Genomic DNA, 13,215 nt, shown 5'->3' on the forward strand with positions numbered 1-13,215 from the left:
TAAAAGTAAGCTATGGCTTGTTTAACCTGTTTGTTATAGTCAATTTGACTATCTTTAAATCGAGAATATTAGTCAAAACAGCATGCCTCTTTATACACAATTATTTTTTCAAATGTAGCTTAATGTTGTCAATATTCAAATGATAATTAATGATGTCATATGTTTTCTATAACATTTGCCACATTTCTTTTTAAATCATGATTTAAAGCCAAATATGTCGTTCTTTCCAATGACAAAAACAACATAGAAAACTGTTAATGTTTTGTCGTGTTTTATGTTTCTCTTAAAGCAGGGTTAGATGTTATCAGGGGTTAAATCTATTAGATGTTATCAAAATGCCAGCAGAATTAATATTGCACCCAAAATTCAAAATGTGGTAGAAAAAATGCCCTAGTATGAGTTATTTTCATAATTATAACATATGATATTAAAAAAATATTTCCAGAATATTGACGCGATTGCAAATATGATAATGATTTTATAAAACAGTTCAGTAAACAAAGAGTGAATATTGTGATGTGACATTTAGACATAGACTAATATTCCAAATATTTTCTGTTTTTGCTCGATTTCTCCAATGACAATAGTTCCAAACAAGCCACAGAAAGAGTTATGCGTATTTGTGATTCAGTGACCTATGATTCAGTTGCTTATGTTCAAAACGGCAGATTCGTTCTGGAACTAAGTTAAATTAATGCTTCTATGACTCGTACATTAATACGGTAATTTGGCGCCACCTATTGGCGGTTTTAACTTCATAATTAAAAATATATAACTTGTATTAAGGGGATGCCAGTTTGAAGAATGCCTTTGGTCGCATTGGAATTATACTTGAATTGTGAATTGTTTAATACCTTTTAATGGTCTTCTGCAATGTTTGAGGCATATTTATTTTTTCATGCTTTAATGTTGGCCTAATTTCAGTTACATTTAGATTTTTATTGTAGTAACCACTCAGCTATATGTGGAAATGCATATATATAAAAAAAATAAAGTTGCAAATAAAACCATAGTCCACAACTTCTGTTGTTTTAACTTATTTTAATATATAAATTCAGTGAAATCGTCAAACGTTTGTATGACTTGCCAGTGACTTGTGACCCAAGCTACGACTTGACTTGACTTGCTTGACATAAGGCAGTGACTTGACTTGACTTGACTTGCCTTTATAAAAAATTTACTTGGACTTGCGTGAGACTCGAAGGTTAAGACTTGAGACTTGCTTGTGACTTGCACATGTGTGACTTACTCCCACCTCTGCCCCAAACCTCTGCCATGTGCGTTCTTCTCTCACAAGTTATCGCCTGCTGAGGTAAACTATGATATCGGCAATCGGGAACTCCTGGCGGTAAAGCTTGCTCTTGAAGAATCGCGACACTGGTTAGAGTGCGCCAAACACCCATTCCTGGTTCTCACTGACCACAAGAATCTCCAGTACTTAAAGGAAGCAAAGCGACTCAATCCACGCCAGGCCAGATGGGCACTCTTCTTTACTCGATTCCATTTCCAGATCTCCTATCGCCCTGGTTCAAAGAACGTCCGAGCGGATGCTCTGTCTCGTCTCCATGCCCCCGAAACTCACCACGAAGAACCCGAGAATATCTTACCAGAAAGGATGTTTGTCAATCCTATTCAGTGGGATTTAAACGAGCAATTTCGCATGTCACTAATCTCCTCAGCACACTCATCCGTTGGGACGGGTCACCCTGGAATAACCAAGACCTGCTCCACCCTCCAGACCCGCTACTGGTGGCCCTTCATGCTCCGCGATGTCAAGACCTTCATCCAAGGATGCATCCTGTGCGCTATGAATAAGAATCCCCGTCACTTACCCGCTGGAAAGCTCATGCCCCTACCTGTTCCACAAAGACCCTGGTCACACCTTGGGTTTGATTTTGTGACTGACCTTCCACCCTCAGAGGAAAACACCTGTATCCTGGTGGCCATTGATCGCTTTTCTAAAGCGTGCAAGTTGATTCCCCTGAAGAACTTACCCACAGCATTTGTAACCGCAGAACTGTTAATGGAACATGTCTTCCGGAATTTCGGCCTTCCAGAGGACATTGTGTCAGACAGGGGGCCACAATTCATCTCAAAGGTGTGGCGAGCCTTCTTTGCATTAATGAACGTAACCGTAAGTCTAACTTCAGGGTATCACCCACAGGCGAATGGGCAGGCGGAACGTAAAATCCAGGATGTCAGCCGTTTCCTCCGTACCTTCTGCCATGCCAACCAGCATCTCTGGAGCCGCTATCTCGTACCTTCGACAAACCTCCACCAACTTAACCCCGTTCCAATGCATTCTGGGTTACCAACCCCCACTGTTCCCGTGGTCCGGGGAGTCCTCAGAAGTCCCTGCAGTCAACGCCTGGTTCCGGAACAGTGAGAGGGTATGGAACCAAGCTCACCATCACCTCCAACAAGCCATAAACCGCCACAGTCACTTCGCAGACGATCATCGTCGCAACGCCCCCGAATACCAACCTGGCCAACTGGTTTGGCTTTCGACCAAGGATATCCGGCTGAGACTACCTTGTCGCAAACTAAGTCCAAGATACATCGGCCCATTTCCCATAACGAGGCAAATTAATCCAGTTACCTACCAGCTCCGTCTGCCAAACCAGTATCGCATCCACCCCTCATTCCATGTCTCCCTTATGAAGCCCCATCACTCACCTGTTCCAGTTCCCTCTACTGATCTGGCGCAAGATGAGAATCCTCCAGTACTCCCCATTGAAGCAGAATCCATCTTCGCTGTAAGAAGGATCCTGAACTCCTGACGTCGGGGTGGTCAACTAGAGTAGCTGGTTGACTGGGAGAATTATGGACCAGAGGAGAGGTGTTGGGTACCTCGTAAGGACGTCCTCGATCCCATGCTACTCACTGACTTCCATGAACAACATCCTGAAAAACCTGCTCCTCGACCTCGAGGTAGACCCCCGCGACGTCGGGGTCCTGGGTCCGCTGGCGCGGACGCTGGAGGAGGGGGTAGTGTCAGGAATCAATCAGATTCATTCCCATCCACCACTCAAAGATCACTCTCCCCGGAATACTAACCACTCACACCTGTGCACCATCAATTACCTCATCACCCAGCTCTACAAAACACCCATGCACACTTCAGTCTTTGTCAAGCCTCCAACAGGAATAGACCATAACCCTCTGTCTCCTGAAGTCTCAAAGTCAACCTGAAAACCACCACGTAACGTATACTCACCTTTGAAATACTCACCTTTGTATCCTTGTCCCGCTGTTCCCAGAAGTCCTGCCTGGTCCCATGTTCCCCGAGTCCTAGAGATTCGTCTGAGTGTCCCACGTTCCCGCCGAGATCTCCGTGTCCGCTACTGTATCTGAAATAGAAAAGGAGACGTATCAATGAACAGTGTCTGCTCACGCCAAGCTAACTAAAGGAGGATCTGCTCACCTGGAATCCGCTCTGCACGTAGTGATCGTAACCGCACCTTCACCTGAACCTTGCCAATTCACCTTGTCACTTGAATCATTGTAAATAAACTCACGTTTGAATTCACTTACATCCGCCGCCTCTGTGCCTGTATCCTGACACAATTATTGTCTCTTATTTGTTTTTTCACTAAATGTTCTTCTAGACTACATGTTACTGCTGAATTATCCACTAAGCTAGTTTATAAAAGCATTTTTGTCATAGATTATGATCATATATTTTTTGGATTTGTTTTTCTTTATAATGAAGTTGTCTGTATTAAGTAGATTGTGTTTAACACACAAAATAGTGATTATAAGTTCCACACACAGGGAGTTATATAAATTCTACTTAATTAAAAAAAAAAACTGTGTTGTATCGGATCGGTATCGGTCGATACTCAGAATTTTTGGTATCGGATCGGATCGATTCTGAAAAAAGTGGTATCGGTGCATCCCTTTAAGTCGTATATATGTAGTCGTTCAATAAACGTCTAATTGATGACTAGTCTATTCGTGGGCTATGGTTAGACATCTATTCTTGGGCTATGGTTAGACGTGTATTCTTGGGTTATAGTTAGACGTCTATTAGATTTTCACTGACAGCCCAAATTTAGCCTTATTTTAGCCTAGACGTCTGGGCTGTGTTTTGACGGCTATTAGACGTCTTTTAGACGCAAAATTGCTTGCTGGGATGCCTTACCTTAACACAGAATGGATTTCAAGGACTTTGTGCGCAGATCAATGGCCTCCACCGTTTATATTTATTCTACGAATCTTTGAGTTAACATGTACTAAACATGATTGGAATTTGCACCGCAGCGCCACCACACCTTAATGCTCATGAAAAGAATAGCATGTATAGTGAAGTGAATTGGGTTTAAATCGCCGTAATGCATGCATGAATGAATGAATTATATTTTTGCTATTTTAGACATAATACTCCACGATGATCACATTACACAAAACTAAATTGCACGTCAAAATAAAACAGTGTCAATATTTTTTGCGACCCCCCAAAATTTCACGAATCACATTTTCAGGGGAGCCCATGTCTTATTAAGGGGAGCCGAGCTCCCCCTAGCTCCCCCGTAGTTCGCACCCTGGTTGTCTGTATTAAGTAGATTGTGTTTAACACACAAATGAGTGATTATCAGTTCAACACACAGAGTTATATAAATTCTACTTGATTTAAAAAAAAAATAACTGCGCTGGTTTCGGATCGGTATCGGTCGATACTCAGAATTTTTGGGATCGGATCGGATCGGTTCAGAAAAAATGGTATCGGGACATCCCTAGTTAATTTAGTTTGCCATTGTAGAGTTATTGCACATTGAATCTTGTTTAGACAAAATAAGATTTAATGTGTAGAGAAGGAGAGTGAATGAAGAGAAAAGTGTATGTAGCCTATTAATTATGCTCTTGCATAAATTTGGGGAAGTGAAAGGACAATACGTGTTTTAAGGCAAAAACTATAGCCTACAGATATAGCATTCTATGGATAGCTATGTCAGCATATCACACTGTAACAATCATGTTATTCATGTTTAGGCATGACCTTACAGACCTTAGTCTTTAGCACCATTAATTTCTGACAGGAATGCAAACGAGGCTGTGAGGGATAGAATTACAGTTTGTTCAATGGATTGTGTTGTTTAACAACATACCGATTGTTCAGCTAACAAAATGTCTTTCGGGATAAAAACTCTATAAAACAAGTTGTGAAAATTACATAATCTAGGACCTTTATACAGTGCGTGCCATTCTATATAGACTAGTCTATCCCTCACAACCTTGTTTTCATCCACCTAAAATTCAATATGACGTCAGTCTAACCTGATTAAGGTCTATAGCTCACATTTTAAAAAATTTCATACAAAGTGCTGAAAATTAAAATCATAGATGTGGTAAAATAAATAAATAAATAATAATAGCCTAATAATAAAAGTACCGAATAATAAAAAGAGATTAAGTCAATAAATATAGGAATGAAATACAGATTAACTTATACAATATAAATATACATATAACATAACATATACATATAACAAAGCTAGCTATAAACATACAAATAATTTGAAACAGAATAAAAAAAATCAAAACTTTATTTTATGGTCCCTCCATTTATAATAGAATAAGCCATTGACATCAGGGGCGGAGGAGATACATAGCGACAACAAGTGTCAATTGATGGCTCATGGCTGTATGTAAATGTATCCAGGCAGGAAGGCCTGGACTACTTCGAGTTATTGACACGTTATGCATCATGTGGTTACTTTGTAACACACCGTCTTTATAGCTCAGTAGTTTTGAGTTGGCTTTATGCTGGAAATTTTTCTTGGATCTGGCAACCCCGAACATAGCCTTTTAGCATACTGCGCATGAGTTCCTGCTTCAAAACTGAAACTAAAGCGCAGCGTTTACGTTCAAAAAGTGATTTGGTCTGAGAGACACTGTGATATTGGACCAAAAGAAAGACGCTTTATATTGTGTTTCTCTTTTGAAAATTATGTATACTTTTTATTGAAACACGCTCCTTGACGCTTACGATATCGAGACTCGTTTTTGTTTTTGTATACTGGTCAGGCTACTGATTTCCCTGACAACTGAAAGACGTCATCGGCAGAGATAAAAAGATGGCGAGGCCGGGAAAGGTAAGTTTGTTAACAGTCATGCTAAAACCCATTTAACTGTATTTTTCTTTATTATGTATGGACTTAATGTCAGGGCAGTAAGTTTCAGATACAAAAAAAACTTTCATTATTACTTTGACTATTTTGCGCATATAGGTGTAGGCTATTATGAGGTTCTAAAAGCCTGTTTAATAGTCTTTTGACAATCATGGCGACATTTTGATAAATTTAAGGTGTTAAAAAAATCTTACATTTGATTGTCTGCACATACCCTGTTAAGTCAGCTATTACTTTCAAATTCATTGCAGATATTTACTGAAGTGAGACTAAAGATCGATCCAGCCACCATAACGCCAACTTCAGTTTCAAGCATTCTTCTTCTCGACAAGACAGTGGCACTTAGACGTGATGGTGCATATACAGTTGCCACCGGGTCATTCCAAGATATTGAAGATATTCATAGAAAGTGTATAACTACGCGACCAACATATGATGGAAGTGGTAATCTAAGACAAGAGGAGATGCGTCTGAGGGACCACACTGCAGCAGGTCTGGGACAAGCTCAAAGTGACTCTTTAGAAGTTCAACCAGTTCTGGTTGATGAAGTTGTAATGCATTATATACAAGAAAAGAAATTTAAGGAACTTCACATAATAGAAAATAGGAATGCAGTTTCCATAAATCAGTACAAACGTCATGTGACTTTTACGTCCATGACTGGTAAGAACATACAAGCTCAATTTGCACGAGAACAGTTTATAACATTATATCAAAAGACTGCAACAGGGCTGCAAACTAGGACATACGTTTACTGTCCAAATATTTTTGCACTTTGCGGTGCAGAGTTTCCTGAACTCTTAATCAAAACAGATCAAAAGCATCTGGAACTGACCGGCAGCTTCATTATCCTTGAAAGATTAGACACATTTTTGAATGGGAGTGCACAGCACAGAATGGGAAGAATGTATCCACAGCACCAAACCCCTAGAAAAACAAAAGATGGTGACATACCTTACAAGCAACCTGTGAAACAAGAGAAATCAACAGACCCAGCCAAAGATGAGACATGTCCAATTTGTTTGGAGTCAATCAACACACCTGATTGCACAGTTTTAAGTAAATGCAAGCACAAATTTTGTAAAGACTGTTTGGCTAGGGCTTTCCAGTTGAAACCAGCATGTCCGATATGTGGAGAGATATATGGCGATATTACAGGGACGCAACCAAAAGGAGGAACCATGACTGTCTCAAGGGACAGCTCTTCTTTACCTGGATACAGAAAATATGGAACGATCGTAATTACCTACCATATACCAAGTGGACGTCAGGGGGTGAGTATGAATGCAATGAAGTGTAAGACATTCTTCTGCTTTGAGCTGTTCAATATAACAACAATCAGTTACACCTCAGAGTCTTTTGATTACCTCATACTCTGCAGAATGAACACCCAAACCCAGGCATGGCGTACATGGGTGCGTCCCGCATAGCTTACCTCCCTGACTCAACAGAGGGGAACAATGTACTGAAGCTTCTGCGGAGGGCGTTTGACCAGCGACTCACTTTCACCATTGGATGTTCATCTACCACTGGAAAGAACGATGTGGTGACCTGGAATGACATTCACCATAAGACATCCCGTGATGGAGGGCCAACGCAGTAAGTAAACCGTTTGGGTGTTGTCAACCTTTTCTGGTGGTTACCTCAGTTCAGACAAGCCCTTTTATTATCAGCATCGTTTAATCTTAAATTATAGCCATACGTGTTGTAACTATGCTTTTGTCTTTGTAGTTATGGTTACCCAGATCCAGACTACCTGAAACGAGTACAAGATGAACTGAAAGCAAAAGGAATTGACTGATTTTATGATCTTAATCAATAATCTTTGTAATCAATACAAACACTATATGATTATAACCAGAAGTCATTATAAAAAAGTAAGGTTATATTGCAGCCTCATGATGACCAGCCAATTACAGCCTTTTTTATTCTTTTTTTTATAGAACACTTTAAATGTTTAACACAGTTTAGGATGGACTGTATGAATTGCCATGTTTTAGTTTGTAACATTGTTTTGCTCATGCTGCTTTATGGGATTCAAGAGTAGGAGAAGACACTCATATTCTATTTTAACTGTGAACCTTATAGTTTCATGTCAATACAATAAAGGATCACATCTACAGGAATTAGATTTTAAAGGCACAGTATGTAAGTTTTGCTGCTATAGGTCACTTAATCAAAACTCTACTACATTGCAGTAAGCTAGATCGATATTAGAATATCATAGATGAAAACTGGATGAATTGTGTTGCTAAAAGGAATGCAATTAATTAAAAATATATGTCTAAAGGTGAACATCAAAATAAAGTTTAACTGGCTTACCTGTGCCAAATGTCCTGGCTTTCCGCCAGTTAAAGTCAATGATTGACCTTTCCTAACACTAATTTGCAGAGATATGGCTTAATTAGTAACATATTTGATTTTGTGAGGAAAAACAACCATAGGAACACTTGGAATCATTTTTATTTGTGCTTCAGAGGACAGACACTTGAAATAAAAGTCCTCTCTCTTCCACAACTTTATACTAAATTATTGTCATGCACCGGTTCTTTCAGGCACTTTATGGTATAGTTAAAAATGAACATTTGCATTGCATTTGGAAACTGATCAAAGGTGAGAGATCAAACTTCTGTGTGTGAACTGCAATTCTGCAGTATTTAGGGGTTAACATCTGATTTCAGTTATAAGGAAAAAAAGACAAAAATGTGTAAATTAAAGGCAAATTTGAATTTAATGAACATAAACAGATACATAAGCTACTATTTCCATAACTTGTAAAAAGCCAAAAAGCTTGATCTGTTCGCAAAATAAGGAAAAAGTAAAAACGTACTACAGAAAATATTTGGCCTCCTGTGTTGGTGTGGCATTATTTACAATATATACAGTATTTTCACATATGACAGTATTGTCAAATTTGCCATTAAATCCTTATCTATAAGGCACCAAATGCTAATAGCATGATCTCTCTTTTTTACCAATTTGTGCAGAAAATGTACAAAACTATACAAACAGAACTATCACGAACAGTCCATAACAATGAAGGTAAAGTAAAAAAAAGTTTTGAAACAATTATGATATACAGTTGTGTACATGCATGTAAGAACTAACTCCTTTTTTAATCCTTTAAAGAGATTTTTTTATAAACTGATCAGATTGTGGATTTGAAGGAATACTCATTGTAATAAATCTGATTTACATCCCTTTTTTAGTAATGACAAACTTGACAATGCGTAATGATTATGTAAACTTTCACTTTAGATTAAATGTAATATTGAGCTGTTGCCATTCAATCAATTGTATCTACAATGGAATAAAATGGAATATATTGCAATTGAATATTGTGTGGATTTACCAGTATTTAAGAGTCCCATGGAAAAATACAAAATACTTTTCTGCACACAAAATGATCAATACTACATATTTGACGTGCCCATTTTTTAATAAAACCCATAATTCTGCCCTTAAGTGAGAAAAGTGTTGTGGTGCTACATCTTGACTATGTAAAAGTTGCATTTCCTCAAATAATATTTTTAAAACAATTTAATGACTTTGAATCAAATGTGTTACCTTTATGCACAGGTTCTAATATTTATGTTGGGTGATCGATCTCAAAAATGATTTAAACGACTGAAAGTAAAGTTAACAACCACACAGGTGTCTAAACATCACTATAAATAATTGCAAAACTTGACCAGAACACTCACATATTTGAACCTTCTGTTAATACATTACAATGTAAAAACAACAAGCAGCAAACACGTATTCTGCCTTAAAATCACCTTACAAAAAAGATTTATATGGAAAAGACAATTTACAATTGGGTGCCGATTTTGTCCATTATCAAAAAATTCTGTAACCATACCAAGGAAAACAAGTTATTTGAAAATGTCAGGAAAGCAGCATGCATTTTATGTTTAGTTGTTGCTGCCGAATATATAAAGTGTTTAATTTTTTTAAAGTTTTTATAAAAGTTTTGTTTAAATCTTTTTTATATAGTTGGTATAGTCACTCACCAAATGTTACAGCAATACTGTGTATTTAAAATGATCAAGTTAATGAAGTGGCAGGTTAGGTAAATCTGGGCAAATTCTAAACTGAGGCCTTTAGAAATTGTAAACTGACAGCTACTTTTAAGTAGCTTGACATATAAGCTGTAGCACAGGGATTTTGTTTTACACTACATTTGTCAAAGCTCTCCGTCAGCTGTAAATGCAGTCAAAATCAGGAGTTGCTCGCTCGTGTTCACCACTGTCAAACAATAAATACATCTATCTTTGAAAGGCATTTAAGATTATATGGAAGTTTAAAACTATCATACATTAAGAAAAATAAAGTGCATATACAGTAGACACCTTTTGTATACACAAATTAATGTACTTTAACAAGTACAACTCTTAGTAAACAAGGTCAGATGGTGCATATCCACACAGGAATATTGTATTTTCTCCAAGAAAGTCTCAAAATACTGTACTTCTTCAAAGTGCTTTCATTTTTTGTATCAAATAAGTAGTTCATCAGTTAAACTGAGACATACCATGCTCTTTCAAAATGTACCTTGTATTTATAAACTTGGCAAAATGGTAATAGCTTGAATAGCCAGTGTAAATATGCATGTATCCCAGGGGAACAGTATAAATAGTGTATTTTGAAGATATACTGTCTGTGTGTGTGTGTGTGTGTGTGTGTGTGTGTGTGTGTGTGTGTGTGTGTGTGTGTGTGTGTGTGTGTGTGTGTGTGTGTATGTGTGTGTGTTTGTGTATGTGTGTGTGTGTGTGTGTGTGTGTGTGTGTGTGTGTGTGTGTGTGTGTGTGTGTGTGTGTGTGTGTGTGTGTGTGTGTGTGTTCTGTGGTTACCAAAAAATACATGTTATTGGCCTCCTACGCTCAAATGTCCAGCTTTGGGAAAGAGGTCAAGGCAGCGGTATTGTGTTCAAAAGCTTTCATCCAGTAGCCGTTTGATTGCCGATGACTCGCAGGATCTCCCTATGAATAGCAGGGTCCTGTGTGTTTATATTTGTGTCACCTACCTGTCCATCCTCATAACTAGTTGACATATGGTTTAAAAAAAAAAAAACAGAAAAAGGAGAGTTTCGGTTTAATTTCAGTTATGTTCTTCTGCTAATAACACACTCATCAGATGTGCTGCTTTTTATGTTCTGATTGTCAGTTTGGGAGATACACACTCAACGTTTTTACAGATACACATTGAGCAACACAGATATATATGCTGAGATAGATTTAAATGTACTTACACAAAGAAAAAACGTGTGCAGACATGATCTGTATTTGGAACTACCCAGATGTCACCATGCTTGTGCAGGTCTGGAGATGTAATAGCTGTTATATAAAAGAGAGAATATTACTATTTTTTTAAAGATTACAGATGAAGATGTAAATCTGTGTAAAGGCAGTAAGGTCAAACATGAACCTTCACATAAGGCTATGCATTTCAGGTTGCGGCTCTGCAGAAACTGGGGGTTCTGGCCTTTCTTCTGTGACTGAAAGCAAAAGAAAATTTGTTGACCAACAGGTTTCAGGTACCAAGTATGTTTGATAAAGCCCTTGAAGAAGAAAGTCATTCAAGTTGTGTCAGGTGCAAAAAAAAAAAAACTAAATACATTCAATACCTGCAAATTAATATTGGTCTTGTTGGCAGCAGTTTCATCTTTTGAAGCAATTTTCTGCTGTTTTTTATTCATCCCTATGTGGAAAAGCCACAGTATGAATAAATTTTTTTTATTGTGCATATAGTCATGTAGAAAGTACAGGAAATAACAGTATCAACATCTTGGAAGATTTTAAGACCTGAGTAGCCAAAGGATATGCTTGATAATGGACTGAGATAGATTCCACTCCCATAGATAGCGCCATGGAGCTGCAAACAAAACAATGATTTAGTATGCAAACCATGTTTACTTTTAAATAAATGATAAATGTTAACAAGATTATGTTCTTTACCTGTCTAACGATGCATGTTTATGCAGACATAAAATTAAATAATGGTTTGTATTTTAAAAAATATATCGCGTGTCATTGTGTGAGTTCCCTAGTGGAAAAAAATATACTAAAATGTATTTGAAATACATTTATTTTATGCAAAGTATATTACAGATACATTTCCATATTTATGTACTTAGTGTAAATTCCCTGCAATTGTACTGTTGGTATACTAAATTGATATACTTAAAGGGGTTATGAACTGAGAATTCAAAATTTCCTTGATCTTTTGACAGTTAAGAGTTCGTTATACTGTAAAAATACCGTTAGTTTCAAAACTTCCTTGTTATTCCAAAAACAGCTTTTATTGAAACCAAGGAAACAACAGGATCTCAAAAATGGAGACTTGTGACGTCACAGAGCAGCGAAAGACCACCTTTGCAGAAGAATATCAACGCCTACATCTACATCGCCCACTGGAGCATTAGTGAATAGTGACATGAGAACAAGCAAAGATCGACACAGGATCAATACCATTACCTTCCAAACGATCCTAATGCTAGGAAAGTAGTTTTCTTTTTCTTTCAACAGTGCGAATGTCTCAGTAGTGCATTATTTGTTAGTATTCGGTACATTTCACTGTGGATTATTTGGTAATTCAGTCGCAATTTCGACACAGGCTTTGCAAACAGACTTTTATGATATGGATCTGCCAGCAGCGACACAAACATGTAAGTAACCATGTTTATTCTATTGCCTGATCTGTGATCAGTGATTTCTGATGTGTAATCAAGTTCAGACAGATAATCTCTCAAAATCGTTCAATACTGTTTATGCATCAGTAAATCAAGCCAGTGACAAAAAGATCAACCTCACATCGTTTTCTTTGTAGGATGAAAATAATCTTATTTAAACTGATAAAAATATTTACAGAAAGTGATCAAAGAACGCTCCCTTTCCAATCGCCCAAGCTGTCAATCACACAGTGCGAGTTTATCTGGACACTTGCCAAAACTCGTTATGAAATCAATGATGCTGTTACACTGCACAACGAAGCATATTTACATCATGATTGCATTGTTATTTGTTAAAAGAATTAGTGAGAGGGCAGATATTGTGTTGCACTGATAAGGGGGCCCTATTTTAAC

General features: G+C 37.6%; 2 protein-coding genes across 2 annotated transcripts in view; one reads left to right on the forward strand and one right to left on the reverse strand.

Moving 5' to 3' along the window:
* The first annotated feature begins 5,664 nt into the window (after nt 1-5,664).
* LOC143739130 (uncharacterized) lies at nt 5,665-9,467 on the forward strand. Its single transcript, XM_077231319.1, has 4 exons — nt 5,665-6,095; nt 6,383-7,405; nt 7,513-7,730; nt 7,863-9,467. Exons 1-4 carry the CDS (start codon nt 6,078-6,080, stop codon nt 7,930-7,932), a joined length of 1,329 nt encoding a protein of 442 aa, XP_077087434.1. The 5' UTR covers nt 5,665-6,077; the 3' UTR covers nt 7,933-9,467.
* The window catches only part of parp8 (poly (ADP-ribose) polymerase family, member 8), a 38,173-nt gene continuing 33,797 nt past the window's right edge, over nt 8,840-13,215 (reverse strand). Inside the window, exons 22-26 of the mRNA XM_077231318.1 lie at nt 11,936-12,005; nt 11,758-11,831; nt 11,559-11,628; nt 11,383-11,467; nt 8,840-11,173 (exon numbers count right to left, since the gene is read on the reverse strand). Of these exons, the coding sequence (XP_077087433.1) occupies nt 11,071-11,173; nt 11,383-11,467; nt 11,559-11,628; nt 11,758-11,831; nt 11,936-12,005 (402 nt within the window). The 3' untranslated portion in view covers nt 8,840-11,070. The remainder of the gene's footprint in view (nt 11,174-11,382; nt 11,468-11,558; nt 11,629-11,757; nt 11,832-11,935; nt 12,006-13,215) is intronic.

This window comes from Siphateles boraxobius, unplaced genomic scaffold, assembly GCF_051911475.1.
Source record: "Siphateles boraxobius isolate OS27281-9 unplaced genomic scaffold, OSU_SipBor_1 16, whole genome shotgun sequence".
In the NCBI taxonomy this organism is placed as follows: domain Eukaryota; kingdom Metazoa; phylum Chordata; class Actinopteri; order Cypriniformes; family Leuciscidae; genus Siphateles; species Siphateles boraxobius.